At 37.2% G+C, this 17397-nt stretch overlaps 2 protein-coding genes across 5 annotated transcripts in view; one reads left to right on the forward strand and one right to left on the reverse strand.

The window, feature by feature from the left end:
* Positions 1 to 1974, forward strand: part of sif (still life) — a 35828-nt gene extending 33854 nt beyond the window's left edge. For all 3 annotated transcript variants that reach the window (XM_066402570.1, XM_066402571.1, XM_066402572.1), the window contains 6 exons: positions 536 to 712; positions 770 to 957; positions 1009 to 1349; positions 1412 to 1544; positions 1598 to 1701; positions 1764 to 1974. In XM_066402570.1, the coding sequence (XP_066258667.1) occupies positions 536 to 712; positions 770 to 957; positions 1009 to 1349; positions 1412 to 1544; positions 1598 to 1701; positions 1764 to 1888 (1068 nt within the window). In that variant the 3' untranslated portion in view covers positions 1889 to 1974. The remainder of the gene's footprint in view (positions 1 to 535; positions 713 to 769; positions 958 to 1008; positions 1350 to 1411; positions 1545 to 1597; positions 1702 to 1763) is intronic.
* An 8160-nt stretch (positions 1975 to 10134) lies between these two features.
* On the reverse strand, positions 10135 to 15573 carry LOC136417138 (Krueppel homolog 1-like). 2 transcript variants are annotated; one of them, XM_066402679.1, is made up of 2 exons: positions 15353 to 15573; positions 10135 to 12321 (listed from the first exon to the last, which is right to left on the reverse strand). In XM_066402679.1, exon 2 carries the CDS (start codon positions 12305 to 12307, stop codon positions 10817 to 10819), a length of 1491 nt encoding a protein of 496 aa, XP_066258776.1. In that variant the 5' UTR covers positions 12308 to 12321; positions 15353 to 15573; the 3' UTR covers positions 10135 to 10816. The 2 variants fall into 2 exon arrangements, with proteins under 2 accessions (XP_066258776.1, XP_066258775.1); XM_066402678.1 differs by lacking the exon at positions 15353 to 15573 and adding an exon at positions 12395 to 12773.
* Between the last annotated feature and the right edge of the window lie 1824 nt (positions 15574 to 17397).

A 17397-nucleotide genomic window follows, 5' to 3' on the forward strand; every position in this document is an offset into this window, starting at 1 on the left:
GGAAAATCATCGCTGCTGCTAGCATTGCTAGCTTGGTTAATGAGGGGCTCCATTATCGTATCAATAAAATTATCCATGCTCTACATTCGTTCTTCTTTTTTTACCACGTTTTATTACATTTTGCCATTAAAAAGGCGTAACTTCTTTTAAACCATATTGAAATTTACTATTAAAAAGATATTTTAACATTTTTAATATATTGGACCACTGGATGGGTTATCAGGCATCTATTTTTTGGCGCTTTTTTTATGTAGACTAATTTCTCCAATATTTAGATGAATTATACTGTAACACGGACCCTATTGTTTCCAAGCTCCATTATCACTGTACAGATCGCTACTCAGTTCGATATTAATGCGATGTTTAATTTTTTTTAATATTTAACTTATTGTCACTTGTCTATAATCAAGAGTTAATTCCTTATCCTCTTTATTGGTCTTCGACTACAGAACTCCAGTAGGCATTTTATGATACCTTTTCCTTCTTAAGGAATTTCACAGGCATCATATTGTATTACATGAACTAATTCTTGTAGACAATTGATCTGAGTCCCGGAGACTTGCTCTACTATGGCGGCGTTGAGTGGCTCAATATCTCAGATTTTCTCGGCAAAATCAAAAAAGGCCTTGAGCTGCACGCCATGTGTTTCGTCTTTAAGACTGCTGTTGTTTTTTTATGCAAGGAGCGCTTGCGTCAAAAGAAAAAAATCATGGTAAGTTCTGATTATTTCTTGGGTTGGTTCAGTGCGCCCCGAAACAGCTTTCTCTAGGGCGTTGCCTCAAAGGCTGCTTCCTCCGAGGTGGAGATAATTAGGTACCAAGTGCTGATACCAGTGACAGAAGTCCAAGTACGCGCTTCCTCGGCTAAAGACATGGACTCCCACTTTTTGTGGGAGCTTATTCACTTGAGAAGTCAATTACAAAGACGATCTGAGAAAGTTTACGTGCTTTCAAATAGGTAATGTCTTTATTGTTTGAATATTTATTGTCATAAATCATGTTTTTACAGCACGGCTGAATTTCGCAACGCCTTTCTTAAAACCATTCGCCAAATCATTCGGGAGTCGGTGAGAAACATGTCAATACCGTCAACGAAACCAGGCTCCGGTCCCGGAATTCTGCTCGTCACGGGCCACAAAGCCGGAGGCATGGAAAACTTGAATAGTCACACTTTAGAACGACCAAAGCACCACATTATAGTTCAAGGTTCGCAGACTCTCGGCAAGCAGAAGAAAAGCAAAAATCAAAGACTCTCTGCCGGAAATATCGACTATGCCAACGCCGAACAGGAACCGGAACATATACCCGGTGGTTTCCGGAGCAGAAGCAAGACTGTTGGAGATGCGGCAGGTGAGTTTGGCAATGCTTTAGCTTCCGGTTTAAAGAAACTGACTGTGCTTGGCAAATATTAGACGCAATGCATGAAAGAATGAATCACGACCGGAACGATGCGTCGATTAAATCTGAAGGTGAGGACGATTCCCAAGGTGGAAACTCCAAGCCTAAAGCCTCGCTAGGCAGGACGCCCAATCATCTTACATTAAGGTTTGCTGTTCTTTCAAAGCGACAGATTTTTAGAGATAAAATTGTGTTTTTAGTACTACATCGACTCTATCAGCCGGGAGTACAGGGAGCCAAGCTCGGCTGATTCAGTCGTCGCATCCGCCAGAAAAATTTCATCCAGTTCAACTAGAGGAATTAGGTACTGTTTTGAGTACTTTGAGGATTTTGTGCAAATAACTTTTCTCGATTGACGTTAAATAGGATCTCCGATTTGGAAGCCGAGAGAAGCAGAGAGCACTCCATTCTCTTCGTTATCGAGAAAGTCGCGCGGAGATCTGAGTTCCTCGAGGAAGTCCCTGGTTAGCGAGGTGCAAGAGCAGCAATAGAGGGTGTCGACGGTAGGTTTCTTTTTATATTAAATTATCCCTTGTTAACATGTCACAAAAGGACTATGTAATAAACGTATTTTATAGTTGCGGTGTTTATTTGTAGCACTGTAGACACAGGGCTACACTAAAGAACAAAATGTCACCTCGCTTTCTCCCTATTTGTAAAGTGTTCTTGACTACATGAACGTTTAATTGAATAAGAAATTTATTTTCTGCGAGAAAAAAATTATTTAATATACAGGGTATTTCAAATTCGGCACTCACCATTGGGATCTCGGAAACTAGAGGAGATACGAAGAAGTTTAAATGGGGGCAAAATTGCGTAATCTAACGCTTGATCGAATACCATTTTCAAAATTTTAATTTTCCGAGTACTTCCGAAGATATCCGAGAAAAACTAAAAATTGGAGAATCCATTTTTATTTTTTTTTAGTGTTATTTGACAAGGAAGATTAAATCCGTAAGCACATTTTCATTGCCACTTTTTCTCAGCTACACGATGACATATTCAGATTTGCCATCCGACGTTTCGTCTTTCGGCTACCATTATCAACTTTTTTTTTTTATGGGCGCCATATTGGATTTTTCGACAGAAAAATAGTGCGTTTCATTCTGATTTCATTGATATAAAACTTCTTATAATTTACTTTTTTAAAAGCCAAAATATTTAAATTAAAAAAAAAATTACATAGTTGGCCTTGACTTCATCGAAAGACTTTCTTTTGTTCGCGTTATATGACAGAACTCCTCAAACGAGATTAGAGCGTGCGCCGATTTGCAATGAAAATGAGCTTTAGAAATGAAGAGAAACGAGATATGTTAAGACTTTATTACAAATTTGATAGGAACAGTACGAAAACAGCTCAAATGTATTTTGAGTTATATCCGGAAAGACAACAGCCGCATAAAACATTATTTAAAACTTTGGATTAACATTTCGAAAGTACCAAACTCACCAAACTGACCAAAAACCTAAAATGAAGTATTGAAGCAGAATGGAAAAAGATTTTCAAAGGTACAAAACTCAGCTAAATATTCATCATAATCATCGTGTAGCTGAGAAAAAGTGGCAATGAAAATGTGCTTACGGATTTAATCTTCCTTGTCAAATAACACTAAAAAAAAATAAAAATGGATTCTCCAATTTTTAGTTTTTCTCGGATATCTTCGGAAGTACTCGGAAAATTAAAATTTTGAAAATGGTATTCGATCAAGCGTTAGATTACGCAATTTTGCCCCCATTTAAACTTCTTCGTATCTCCTCTAGTTTCCGAGAACCCAATGGTGAGGGTCGAATTTGAAATACCCTGTATAGGTATACAAGGTGTCTCTGAACAGAGTGCCATAAATTCAACCACGTATTCTAGGACCCAAAATATGAAGAAAACTTCATGTAAATATATATCGAAAAACACTTCGTTTTCGATATACAGGGTGTGGAAGATTGGTTGCTCAGTATGGTTTTTTATTAATATTTTCGAAATATGTCGAGATTAATTAATGAAATTTTATGCTTTATTATAACTTTTTGCGTTTTTTCTGGGTCTCTATAAAGAAATTGTTGCATTTTTCCAAGGGTGGGTAATACAGGGGAGTAGCATTTAAAAACTATCCAAACTTTTTTGTGCTCCAAAATCTTCAACAGTTTTCGAGAAAATTGAAGTTTAACAAATCATTGGATATTATGTTTTATTAAATAAACATCAAATTTAAAACTCTTTTTTATTCATTTTCTTTAACGATAATTGTAGTGAAATATTGTTCCGGTGACAACGAAAAACCACTAGACTTTATTAATATAATACTGTCATGACGGAAATGTAAAAATATTTTTTTATTTTATTTCAAAACCAACTAGGTTTTAAATCTCATATTTACTTAATAAAACATAGATCTATTGATTTGTTTAAATTTCAGTGTTCTCGAAAACTGTTGGAGATATCTACTTTCAACAAGAGTACCTCTTTTCTGTAAAAATCTTCAAATTTAATCATTTTGGTATAAAATCATCCATAAAATTAAGTACAAAAAATTTTAGGTACTTTTTAAGCCTATCTCCTCGTATCATCTGCCCCTGGAAAAATGTTATTTATAAAGATTCAGAAAGAGCACAAAAAGTATATAGTGCAAAATTTCATTATTTTTTCTCGAAGCATTGCGAAAATATTTAAAAAAAACATCCATTAAAACGAATCTTCCACATTCTGTATATCGAAAACGAAGCGTCTTTCAATATATGAAGTTTTCTTCATATTTTGGGACCTAGAATATGTGGTTAAATTTATGGCACTCTGCTCAGAGACATTTTGTATATTAAAATTCGTACATATAGTAAAAATCGCACAAATACCAGTGTCGCAGACATTGTTAACATTCCAGATGTTTTCCATATGGCGGTTGAAGACAGGGAGGTTTAAATACCTTCTGTATTATGTTAATAAAAGATCGTCGATTCCGCTATTTCCGGTCGTTATTCATGGGAGGAACCAACAAAGGACTTCTCCTTGACCGGTTTTAAACATAAAGAACAGGATCACTTCGTTGCCCCTTAAAGCGTTCCATTAGTTAATGAGGCGTCTCGTATAGAGTATAACGTTATAGAATGCGACAAAAAGCTCGAACCGAATTAACTAGTGTAAACTCGCAAAAACCCCTATCCTCTATCATTTCCCGTCCATTCCAATATCATTTGTTTATTTTGGAATAAATGTACACTTTTTATTTATTTACATCGTTTTGAGTTTCATTATTTTTGTTTTCCGTAGATTAGAAATATCCTTCAACATTCATCTATCTAACACTTCGATGGAGAAAGCAAAACATTATCATTCTAGAATACACCTTAGCTACCTATAATTTCTAAATAATATTTATTTAATTTTGGACACTGAAAAATCCCTATTAGAGACAAATAAAAGCCATGACAAGTGGATAAATTCAACAAATCAAAAGCGGTAAGTATGATTTTATTTACCTCTTCATTAAAGTTGTTATCTGAATACTAATGTGTAAAATTAAATGTTGCAGTGTTATTCAAAGAATTCTAGAGTAAGTTTTTATTTCTAAGATTTTGATGACGTTTGGATCCAGAAATACGAGAAACGCCACTGAGACATGTATAACACAGTGGTGTAGTGACGGGGATTTAAAAGGCAACATATCAACACAAAAAAAACAATTTTGTTTTCAATATTTTGACGCACAGTAATTTCTAAAATATTCGTATGAACAGCACACAAATAAAGTGTAAGTCATCCTACAAAAGCGTCTTTCTCAAATCGCCAAAAGTAATATTATTTTTTGTAATCGTGCCCAAACGACGCGACACTGCGACATCGGATAAACTGTTGAAAAAGAACGAGGTGAATAACGAGGACTTTACTGGCAAATTGTAAAAACTCAAGCTTTTTAGCTCGTCCTTAGTTAAAAGACCAGTAAGTTATCGACTAATTTTAAATAAACAAAATATCGGCATTTGATTCGTTATCAAAGTTCAAACAAATTAAGTGGTAAAATGTGCCTTGAAAAACGCGGTAGATGAATTTCAACAGTTCTAATCATATAGAAATTACAGAATGATTTTAGAGAGGTTCTATAATATATAGTACATACAGTCAGTGCAGAAAGTATTCGTACACCAGATTATTTTATATAAATAGTATTGTTTTGATGCTATTAAGCAATTTTTACAAAAAAACACAAATAATCATAAATGTCCTTTGACCTTTTTACGATATATTTTTTACCAAGAAAGAAAAAAATTCGTTTAGTCGATACGAAAATAAGAACATAAACCAAAAAATATGCAAAAATGTGATCGCAAAAAGTATTCGTACTCTTCTCTATTTTGCACCTTAAACTACTTCAGAGGTGATCTATCAAAAAAAGTTGATTAATAATTAATAGGGGTAATTAGTTCTGTTCGTTTGGGGCGATTACATAAAATGTTTGTTTATCTATTAAATCTATTGTGATCACGGGACGTAAAGGTAGCGAAAAATCAGAAGAAATGCGACGAATAATTCTTAAACTACATAATGACTGCAAATCATTGGTAGAAATTAGTCGTATAGTAAATAGATCAAGGTCTATTGTCCATAGCATAATAGGCAGATATTGCCTGCAAAAAACATTAAAAAGTCGACGACGCTCAGGATGGCCGAGAAAAATAAATGATTACTTGGAACGTCTAATCACACGAAAAGTAAAAGAAAACCTACGAATAAGTGCAGAAAAAATCGCTGCAGAACTGAAAAATTTCAACAATAAGGACGTCTCAGCCAGTACTATTAGGAATTATTTAAGAAATAAAGGGTACAATGGCAGAGTAGTTCGTAAAAAATACTTTATAAATGAAGTCATTCGGAAGAAATGATTAGAGTTCGCTAGAACTTATTTTAACACTCCCATAACATATTGGAATAAAGTGATTTTCACTGATGAGAGCTAATTTGAAGTTTCTGGAAATAAAAGATATTTTAAAGTATGGCGAAAAAAGGGCACTGAATTTAATAAAGAAAATTTGCGACCGAGCGTAAAGCACGACGGGGGTGCGGTATTAGTATAAGCGCTTTAAGAATAGGATCGCTTCATTTTATAAATGGAACAATGAACCAAAATATGTATATAAATATTTTAAAAAGCCGTCTCCATGCTAGTGCAACTAAAATGGGGATTAAGGATGATTTTATATTTAACCAAGATAACAATCCCAAACACACAGCTCTTAACACCAGCCTCTGTATCTTGTGCAATAATCCAAAATATTTAAAAACATCTCCACATTCACCAGACATCAACCCAATTGAACATCTTTGGGACTATCTCGGAAAAAAAAATTAGGAATCATGTTATTTCATCGAGAGAAGGGTTAAAGGTTGCCCTTTAAGAATAATGGAACAAACTATCATCAAATTTGACATCAAATTTAGTTAATTTCATGCCTAGAAGACTAGAAGCAATAATAAAGTCGAAAGGAAACCCAACACGTTATTGAAGCAAAATTTATTGTTGCTGTTTTACTCATTTTGTTATTAATTTAGATCTGTACGAATACTTTTTGCGTTTCTATTCTAGTCCCTTTTGTTGTTTATATTAATTACCCTATATTAAAACTCAGCTATAACGAACACTCGGTTATAACGAACAAATAAAAAAGTTCCGCCCAAGTTACTATAAAGTTGACGTATTTTTATTCAGTTATAACAAACTTGGATATAACGAACTCTCAGTTATAACGTACCAATTTTTTTTTCGGGAGCTTTGAATTCGGTTATAACGAACCAACGAAAGATTCTTGGTAATTTCGGCGGTCTGTTTTTTTTTTATTCACCGGCAATAACCATACTGCCAACTATACATATAATACTATATAGTATAGGGTGTCCGGAAATGTCATGTCATAAATTTTAGGGGTTATAGAAGAGGCTAAAATAATGCTAGTACTTCCTATAAAAAAATCCCTAGCGGCCTTCGTTAGCAAGTTATTAGCTTTCAAAGTAAGAAGTTAAAAAAAGTATTTTTGCTGTAACTTTCAAGCCATTATCATGGTAACATTGAAAGATGAACGGTTTAAATAACTCATAGTTATGCTTATTTTCATATGTAAACCGATGTTTTATATGTCTTCCTTATACAGGGGAAGTCAAAAATTTTTCATTGAAATTCATACATTTTTTTAATGAGTTGACGAAATCAGTTTTTGTCTCATGAATGGATTTCTCCATAATTTTCCTACAAAAAAAGATATACCTTGTTTTAATCGATATCTTGTACCGTTTTTGAGAAAATCGCATTCAACGGAAAATTGTATATTTTGACATTTGGTTAAAGTAGAAATCTTAAATCAACGGCTCTTCGTCGGTCGCCTATAACGAAGACTCGCATATAACGAACAACAGGCCAAGTCTCTTGAAAGTTCGTTATAGTCGAGTTCTACTGTATTTAGTAATCAACATTATTAACTTGTTATTTTGCATTAAAAATATATGCTAAACATGCAAAATAACATTTATGATTATTTGTAAAAATTGGCTAATAATATCGAAACACTACGTTTTATATAATACTATCTACTGTACGAATACTTTCTGCACTGACTATAGGTACGGTTAGTAAGTTTTTTGAAAATATTTTCTTATTCATATTCTGCGCAATGCGCCAGAGGGAACCCACGAGGTATAAAACCTAACTAATTTTAATAGTACTACCTGTATTAATTACCAACTAACGTGAATATTCGCTTATATTAAACAAACATTTTTTTAAACAAAATGACGCCATGTCCCAAGGGTAATCCGATGATTACAGTTATTGATAGTTTAGAAAAAAATCATCTATCATTTCTGCCAAGTCCAAGTAGGCTTTGCATTATTTGTAGACAAAACAGTAACGCACCGACAATGGCGTTGTCGCGTCTCAACCCGCCTCGCTCATGTGGAATATCGAGAAATTTCGAGTGAAATTTTAGAAAAAAAACTGCCAAATTGGCATTCCAAATTAGCGGTTAATTCCATAAAACTGTAGTGAGTGTTCGTTTAAAGCGGTGTCGAGTTGAAAACGGGTAAAAATAGCATTTCCAACATTCGATTTAGTTTGACAGTTCCGCGAAATGTTGTGGGGGTTATGTTCGGGTCGTCGAGGACACTTGATGATCAGGTGTTCATCACGCGGCAATGGAGACCACTAATAGATATAAATCGGAAGAGAGCTGAACCCTAATGTAAGTAACGTTAGTTGATATAAAAAATGGAGAAAAGTATGGAATTTTGTTGTTGAATTTTTTAAAATTATTCTAAATTGTACAAAAACTGCTGGGCAACTTGCGGATAACAATCAGTAACGTTTCACATTTTCTTCAAATGGTCAAATCAGACTCTGGTCAGATCTGATTGCGAGTTTACTGCTAAATCGAACAGATGAGCATGGCGAATCCGACGGAATCACACCACTTTGATTTTTTAACGGATCACCCTGTGTTTTTCTTTATAAACGAAAAAATGTCTTTGTTGCTACGTGAGCGACCGCTGTCTTAGTACTTTTTCAGCACTTCGGCCTGACGTGCACCCTGAGTAATGTTTACTTTGGCACTATTAACTGTGCCCAAATATGTATATTCGAATTTTCGATCGATTCTCCATCTAAAATTGATCGGTTGAGATTCGAGTATGGTCAAAGATTTTATGAAATTGTGATGTAATCAAATTCATTTAAATGACCATTTAACGCTTAAACAGTGAAAGTGGCACACAAATAAATTAGTTCTAGCGGCATAGCACTCAAAATCGAAGCGCCTCTGTCCAGATTTCATTCGAATGGTGACCTCTAAGACCCGAACCTCAAATTTGCATTAAAGGTCAAATGCAAGCAATGTTTGTAACCTAAAATACCATCAAGAAACCGATTGCAGTAATTGCATTAGTAATGCGTATGAACCATTCAGATTCATTTATAATTCACTTGGAGAATAGTATATGTTACTCGAAGTAAAAGGACTTTCTTGTGTTTCGCCCAGTACTGGCTTCAGCTGCTTTTCTGCCTTCAAGTTCTGAGCCCAGCACAAAAAAACCTATTGTTTGATAAAATTCCAAAAAAGGAAAAAGGAAGGCGTAATAGGTGGGTAATAATACGGGACTTTGTAAATATCAAAGTAACACACACAAAAATCAAGTTACTTTTGGTCGATAAGAATAATTTTCCGCTGATAGCACCTAGCGCTATAGTGGCACTAGCGTTAGCTTAATTTACGCCCTCTGACAACAGGGTTCACACTCATTTATGTCGGTAAAGTAGGTATTTTTACGTAAATATTACAGATGCTGTCTCTCGGAACGTGTTTCGCATTTTAGTATATAGATTACACTACCATGATTTGATCTTGAATATCATTCTATATTACGAATATTTAGACATTAAAGAATAGTCCAGTAGATAGTAAGGATTATATTGAATAAATATCAATATTATCGTCACGGAAGGAGATGATGCTATTGCTAGTATTTATTGATACCTATCAATTACTCGTATGGAAAACTAGTGTTTAGGTTCATTTAGTGAAGAAATTTCCAGTGGCTGATGATTAATTCACACACAAATGTGGGTTTTAATTTTAACAAGAATTAATATACTTTGCCCCTATAGCAATTAATTTAAATAAAGTTTCCCTTTTGATATTTGGCGAACCACTCGCATAAATATGCGAGCTGAAAGTAACACTTCTCAGGTTTTTAGTAAAAACACCTGGATTCGAAAATGTTCACTTTTATTTCACCTTCATGTGTTCAATAATATAGATATACATACGATTACTACAAACGACAGTTTTACGGAATAATACAATAATAATTTAGGCCATCGGCTTTGTTCATCAACGAACGAAAACCTCCGGCTCAGACTTACCCGTACAGTACGTTATTTGTTTAATTTAATTAATTTTTAATGTAATATTTGAAATAAAACATGTCTTAATAGCTCTACAGTACATTCACGGCCGATCTAATCGGGGTTCGAAGAATGAAAATGGTCTGACGCTTTTTGGTTTCGGATAGGAAAGAGAAGCGCCAGTCAGTAGGCATAAATAAATCGATAAAGCTTGCTTTGTACCTAAAACTTATCGATACTTTCGCTTTTAAATCAAATAGATAACTAGTGCATTATTTGTTATGGGATATCAATTTTGTCCTTTAACACTTCAAAAATCAGCTAGCTACAATTATAATTTCACATATGCGCAAAGTACATTCAGTATAATATATAAGTAGGTATTATTGCAAGGCTCCCGACACAGGCACCACATTTAGATTAAAAAGAAATTTAAGACCTCACAAAATACAGTCTTATCACAGAACAAAAAAAAAGTATAAAAAACAAGCTATACTCTACAACAAATTATCCTACAAAGTTTACAAAGAATTTTTGTGAACAGTCTTATGAAGCCCCAGCGTACTGTATTACGCTATACCTCACTGGCGACAAATCCATAGTTGTGTCTTCCAGCGATTTCTGGATCATTCTCGATCGTTTTCTTGGAGGTAGGCTCAGCTCAGGGTCGGGGGAGGCCGGTGGCGTAACCGAAGGTGTAGGTGACACTGGATTAGAGTTGGGCGGAGTCATTGCCCGTTCTTCTTCAGAGTAACTCATTTCATCCATTGCTAGGGCGGCCTCTACCCTCTTCCGAATTTCGTCTCCGTGAGTTAGAGGAACAATAGGTGCGGAGTTCGTACTGAAGTACGGGGAGTGTCTTAAAGGCTGGCTCGCGGGAGACTTCATAAAACTCAAGAATATGTCTTGGTTCGACGCTGCGTAAAATTCCGCGTTTTCCCTGGCAGTTGCTGCGGCGGCCAGAAGTTCAACTCCGGCAGAGGTTGCTGGATAAGCCGTTTGAAGGTACGGTGACGGAGAGGAATACAAATAGTACAAATCCTCAGAGTCGGGGGATCTTTGTCGTGATGGACCCAATTCATCTTCCATCGAACTCTTGGAGTTCTCTTTGTCACTTACTCCAGACTCACTGGACGGATTGGAAGACGGCGGCGTGGGCGGTTGAGGAGGATGCTGGACCGCCACCGATACGCTTTCTGAGTGGCTCTTAATGTGTGCTTCCATGTTCTTTTTGGAGGTAAAGGTGTCGTTGCAAATGGTGCATTTGTACACCTTCTCCCCGTAATGCGCCACTTGGTGCAATTTCAGCACGTGATTATAACCAAAAGACTTTCCACAAATTTCACATGAGTAAGGCTTCTCACCTGTGTGTGTTCTGGAATGAACTTTAAGCTGCTTGCTACATGTAAAACCCTTTTGGCACACTGTGCAAACGTAGGGCTTCTCTCCAGTATGTGTGCGCATGTGTATCACCAGTTGTCCAGACTGGATAAAGGTCTTTGAGCACACCGTGCACTTATGGGGACGCTCTCCAGTGTGTATGCGCATATGCCGGTGCAATTTCCCTGAATGTTCGAATGCCCTGGAACAGACTTCGCATTTGTACGGCCGCTCTTTGGTATGGATGCGTCTGTGCACACTCAAGTTCTCTTTCACACTGAAACTTTTGTCGCAAAACTCGCATCTAAAGGGCTTTTCTCCGGTATGAGTGCGGTAATGGCGAGTTAAACGAGCAGGAACAGCAAAAGTCTTCGAGCAGATGTTACAACGGTATGGATCTGGACTTTCATCTTTGAGGTGGACTTGGCGCTGGTGCGCCTGCAGGGCCGATTTGGAGGAAAACATCTTGCGACAAGTGGTACACTGTTCAACTTCCTGATGTGGCTTTTGCTTTTGGTCTTGGGACGGGAAAGCTGGCAGGGGCAAATCGGGGCTACACACCAGCTTTTTGACCGACAAATCGTCGCTAGAGGAGGGGTGCAGGGCGGAGGGTACAGGCAATGAAGTCTGGCTGTAGAATCCAACCATTTCAGGCATTGGCCAACGCTCTTCTGAAAAAGAAATACTTACATTTAGTATCATAGAATACATCCTAATGATTGTGCTAAATCGAGCACAACGCACCTTTCTTATTTTCATTTTTTGTTGTCGCGCAACGCACAAAGAGATCGCGGATAATTTTTTGACTGAGGACTTTCTCCTCCTCGACTTGGTCCATGTTTTAGGGTCAGCTACAGGCGCAGACCGGACCGCGGAAAGGTCTCGGATCGACTAAACGCAACGATTGTGCGTGGCGGACGACGCATAGAGAGAAAAAGAGGGCCCCACCCGATGCGTGCGCTGTGAGAGGGCAGGGGGGCCGAAACGACACGGTTTTTGACCCGGGCCATCTTAGTGTTGTTAGCGAAACGCACGTTGAGAACCCCGGACAACGACCTGATAGGCCTAAGGGCAATGAACCCCAAATTGTTTGCTGGGATGCGAATACGAAGTAAAAAGAGTTCGACTTCCGATTAAAAGTTCATGCAAAATTCCACAGATAAGACATGTGCTCACCTATGCCTCATCGTTAATGCCGTTGATCGCATTCTTTTTCAGTGCTGTTACTTATTATGAATATAATATTCAATAATGTCATTAACACGCTTGTATAATGTATACAAAATCGATTAGCGATATCGATACACTTTAACGCTCAGTTTTTCAATTGTTTTACTTTAAACACGATTTTATTATACGCAGTTAAGTATACGCAAATTCAACACACTCGGTATTGTCATCCTTCATTAAGATTACTCAACAGAGAAAGGCAATAAAATATTCTGTTTTTGTCGCCTGTCTTTCTACTTCGTGTCATGATTTCGTCATGGGGTTTGAAGTTTTAAAATAGGCAAAATGCACATTTCCAACGACACTGCCATTAATGGCGAGCTACATTCGGGTGTCATTGCTTAACTTTCTTTGAAATAGAAATTATGAATTATTTATTTACATTAAATCCAAATTTAGATTTTCTTCAAAAGCTATGACGCATACTTGAGAAAAATGTATACATTTATTGCTTAAGTAACTATTATGAATTATTCAGTTACTCCTTAATTATTATTTACGTAGTACTAGGTTCCGCTTTGGAAGGTAATAATAAGGTTAATCCAAAATGAATTTTTTATTTAGTTTTTAGCAGTCATTATCTTGACTCCCTTAATATGACTAACAACTTAGACAGGCGGCTTGGACGGCCACGGTGTAAATAGCCCTTAAATAGCATTTCTGGACCTACGTTCTCAGCCATTTTTCCTTATTTTGACCTAAGGAAGTTTTAGATATGCTAGTGCAACATCTTTGTAATATTGTTTTTGGTTGAGCGACTTTTCACCTCAGAAGGGTCGTGTCGAGAGGCCCGCAACATTTCTCTTTGAATCGCTTTCAGTCCCAAACCGTATACAGCAACCGCTCACTCTCTCTACGACCGTCCAAGTTGACTTGTTTTTTTTTCTTGTAAAAATTGCATTGTAACTCACACCGTTTTGGAGATAACAATAGCGAGCACATCTATATATACATTTCGTTTATCTAACATACCTATTTAGAAAGTGAAACGCACAGTCGATTGATTTTGAGACCTGGAATTCAGTTCAAACATCGACTATTGGGGTGTGACAAGGAAAATGAGGTAATCATGCAATAGGATGTTTATGGATGGCGAGTGTCGCGTGGGTAGCTTGTATATATTTGCCGATTTGCTGCGTTCCAGGTTTAAATGTTCGTCGAAATATTGAATGTTTAACATACGGGAGAAACAGCATTCTCGAAAGTTCTTGAGCGAAGCGCGGGACAAAAATCTCTGAATCCCGGACGTGTTTGCGTAGCTCTAGCGGAAGGTAGATGTCCAACGTCAAAAACGTAAATCTCGAACCAAGTCAATTGAATAAACCAACATATTTTGAATCGACATGACGGATTAAGAAATATTTTCGTGCGGTCGACACCCGTGGATTGTTCAATCTCGAAAACAACGCTACACGAGCGGCAGTGCATCCGTCGCGGCGAATCACTGCGGCTTTTCATTTTGCGTCGATCTTTGGGATGCGCCCGAACAACGTTGAACGCCACGAGCCTCCCGACGCAGTCATTTGCCTCCACGTGGCCTCCTTTGCTGATTTTTTTTCAACGAGCGCCGACCTCGACAACCCGATATGAGACGTAGGTCGCGGGTTGCGTTCCCCCCATTAGCGTGCCACGTTGCCAAATCTACCCGCATTACTTGTTTTCTTTTTATTGCGGCATTTATTTTTTTCCATCTGAAGAATTATAATTAGAAATTGTGCTTATTTTGGGGCCGTTATGGAGCGAGTAACTTATAGAAGCGCCTGTCGGTTTTAACATAGGGTTGTAAAATGTCCGGCAAAGTTTTACCTCGCAATCTCGGAGAGCTTTGAGCAGCGGTAAAAATTAATTACCGGTCCACATACCTGTCACTTTTGACACGTTTTAGTTGTCAAAAGTGTGGACCGTTACTGCTATTTGATGGTTCTTCTGTCACTACTGGAGTTGAAGATCACATCCGAGTTTTTGGACAAACTCAATTTAACTTGGTCCGCCTTGGATAAATTATTCTGCGCTCTAACACTGATGACAATTATCCGACCGGTCAATCTATCGGACAATTGTCATCCTACTCGATTGTAAAATAAGTGAACGCAAATCACATTCAATAGTATAGTGTAGTTATGATTGAGAAGGTACGGAAATGGAACGGGTCAAAATGGCAACGCCGCCGGGCGATTCATAGAAAATCGTTGGAAATACGTGTTTCGCACTAGGTTGACTATGGAGAATCGCCCATTAGGCAATTTTTCGCATTTGCAATTTTGCACTTTGCACAATATTCGACTTCAAAAGTTGTGAATAACTTCAGAGTTGTTCATACGAATTACAGCCGTGTTTCAATTCGTAATTACAGGCGGAAAACAGAGAAATACGTAATTATATAAGAATTTTTAATTTCAATTTGAAACAAAAGCATTGACACTGACACGAATCAAATGGAAAAAAATCGCAAAATAATACGTAAATACTTACAAAATATTCCTGATGATGATATTAAACTGCTCCCTTCCGAAACGTCGAAAACCATCCAAAATATCTCCGAACTCACTTGAACACAACAGTTTATTAAGAGAAACAAATGTCAAAGTGACACCTAAGTCACTGCATGCAGTTTACTGAGAGTCGACAAGATTATTGGGGAGGACTTTTAAATTTCAACCACTCTTGTGAAGGCCAAAATCTGACTAAAATGTTTACTGACGGTGCCGAGCGCGAGGTCGAGAGCGCCCGAACACGTTCGGTCATGTTCCCCTCTCGCCCGCCTGGCTCCCTGATCGCCTACCGTGACCTGTCCCAGAGTTTTGCGGCTCGTGGAAGTCGGCACGTGGAGGCGAAGGACTGCGGAGTTTGCCTCGTGGCTTTAGAAAGTTGTTTTCGTCCCCAACGTTATTATGTCGTTGTTTTTCACATTCGACAATTATTTTTTCGTATAGTTACGGACTAACTAGAATCAAAGCTATCCCAGTCGAAACCAGAGTTGCTGCAGCTATTTTGCAAACGACGAGAATCTTTAGCTTTAGGCTATTGCCGTTGGTCAGGAGCGCAGCTTTACTGATTTCACGTTAGGCTGGGTTCGGCCTACTTTCTTTTGTCTAGTCTAGACTAAGGACACTACATGCACTGTTACTATTATTATTGTTATTTGCGCCTTGCTTTAAGCAGTAGTAGCAAAATTGCCTTCATATTCAGGTTACCATGTCCAAGTTGTGCCAAAATAATAAATGCCAATTTGAAACATTAACTTGCTAATAGAATGAATAAAGATGAATATCAACTTGCATAATAATATAGGATGCACAGGGTGTGGCCCAACTGCGCGCATGATAAACGCTGCAGCCTGCCCACATTTACGGATACTAATTGCGGCAACTGTGCAGTCGGTGCAGTACCATGGCCTCCACAGAAGCTAGCGCGAGGCGGCGAACGACTGCGGCCTTTCGCCATATCCACGTGGAGTTTTTCGAACAAGGTTGCTGGATAAATATTGTCTGGGTCGCACAACGCATTTTGCATTGGTTTTCTTTCCAAATTCCGAGGTCGAGTGCTCCAAACGGAAAAAAATACCGGCATATTGCAATAATTACTATTGTTAATGGCAGGTTTTTGGCACTGACCTAACCTTAGAAACGCATACAATATTTTTCGAGAAAAAACTCGAAATTGTGGGGTCTTTCCAATTCAACACAGAATACTCAAAACTTAGTACAATTTTAGATACTTTTTTAATTTTAATGCAATATCAACTATTTCTTGATTAAAAAAGTTAGTGTACAATTTAAGACCGAATTCTCACGATTTTTCCAGTTACTTTATAAGGAGAACTCTTTCCACAAAATTCTTAATAAAAGTCCATGGATTATCAATACTCTAACGGTATATACAGGGTTTTTCAATATCAGTACTCATCATTAGGATCTTGGAAACTGTAAAAGATACAATATCAACCACAAAATGGTGCAAAGTTGAGCATTTTTATACCGAATGAAATTTCATGTTTAAATGTAGGTAATTTCGACAGGTCCTGAACGCACATGAAACCTAGTTATTTTGATATTATATTTTACATGAAATTCCACTTGAGATATGATTGCTTTCTTCAGTTTGTTTACTGCAGTACTTTCACGGTTAGCTAAATTTCCCAATAGCAGTATATCGACATAGCATATATCTATTTGGTTCAAAAAAATGGATGTGGGCCAACCAAAAACATCCATCTACGTTGTATATTATCAGCTCTGAAATATTACATCATGTATGGCCTTAAGATACTCGCACCGAATTTTAACAGAATATCTTATAAATTTTACAGCAAAGTAATTCAGTGATAATTTTCGAACTAATTTTATAGGATTTTTTTTTCGTATTCCTCTTAACAATGCTTTGCAACACCCTGTAAATATCGGGGACACCACCTATGTTATTTCGTTTGGCAAGTGCGGTTGTTTACCCATTGGAGTTTTTAATTGGTGAAGTTCATTCATGGTTCATCCTTTACGATACGAAAACTGTAGAAAGGA

The sequence above is a fragment of the Euwallacea similis genome, chromosome 26, assembly GCF_039881205.1.
Source record: "Euwallacea similis isolate ESF13 chromosome 26, ESF131.1, whole genome shotgun sequence".
Taxonomy (NCBI): domain Eukaryota; kingdom Metazoa; phylum Arthropoda; class Insecta; order Coleoptera; family Curculionidae; genus Euwallacea; species Euwallacea similis.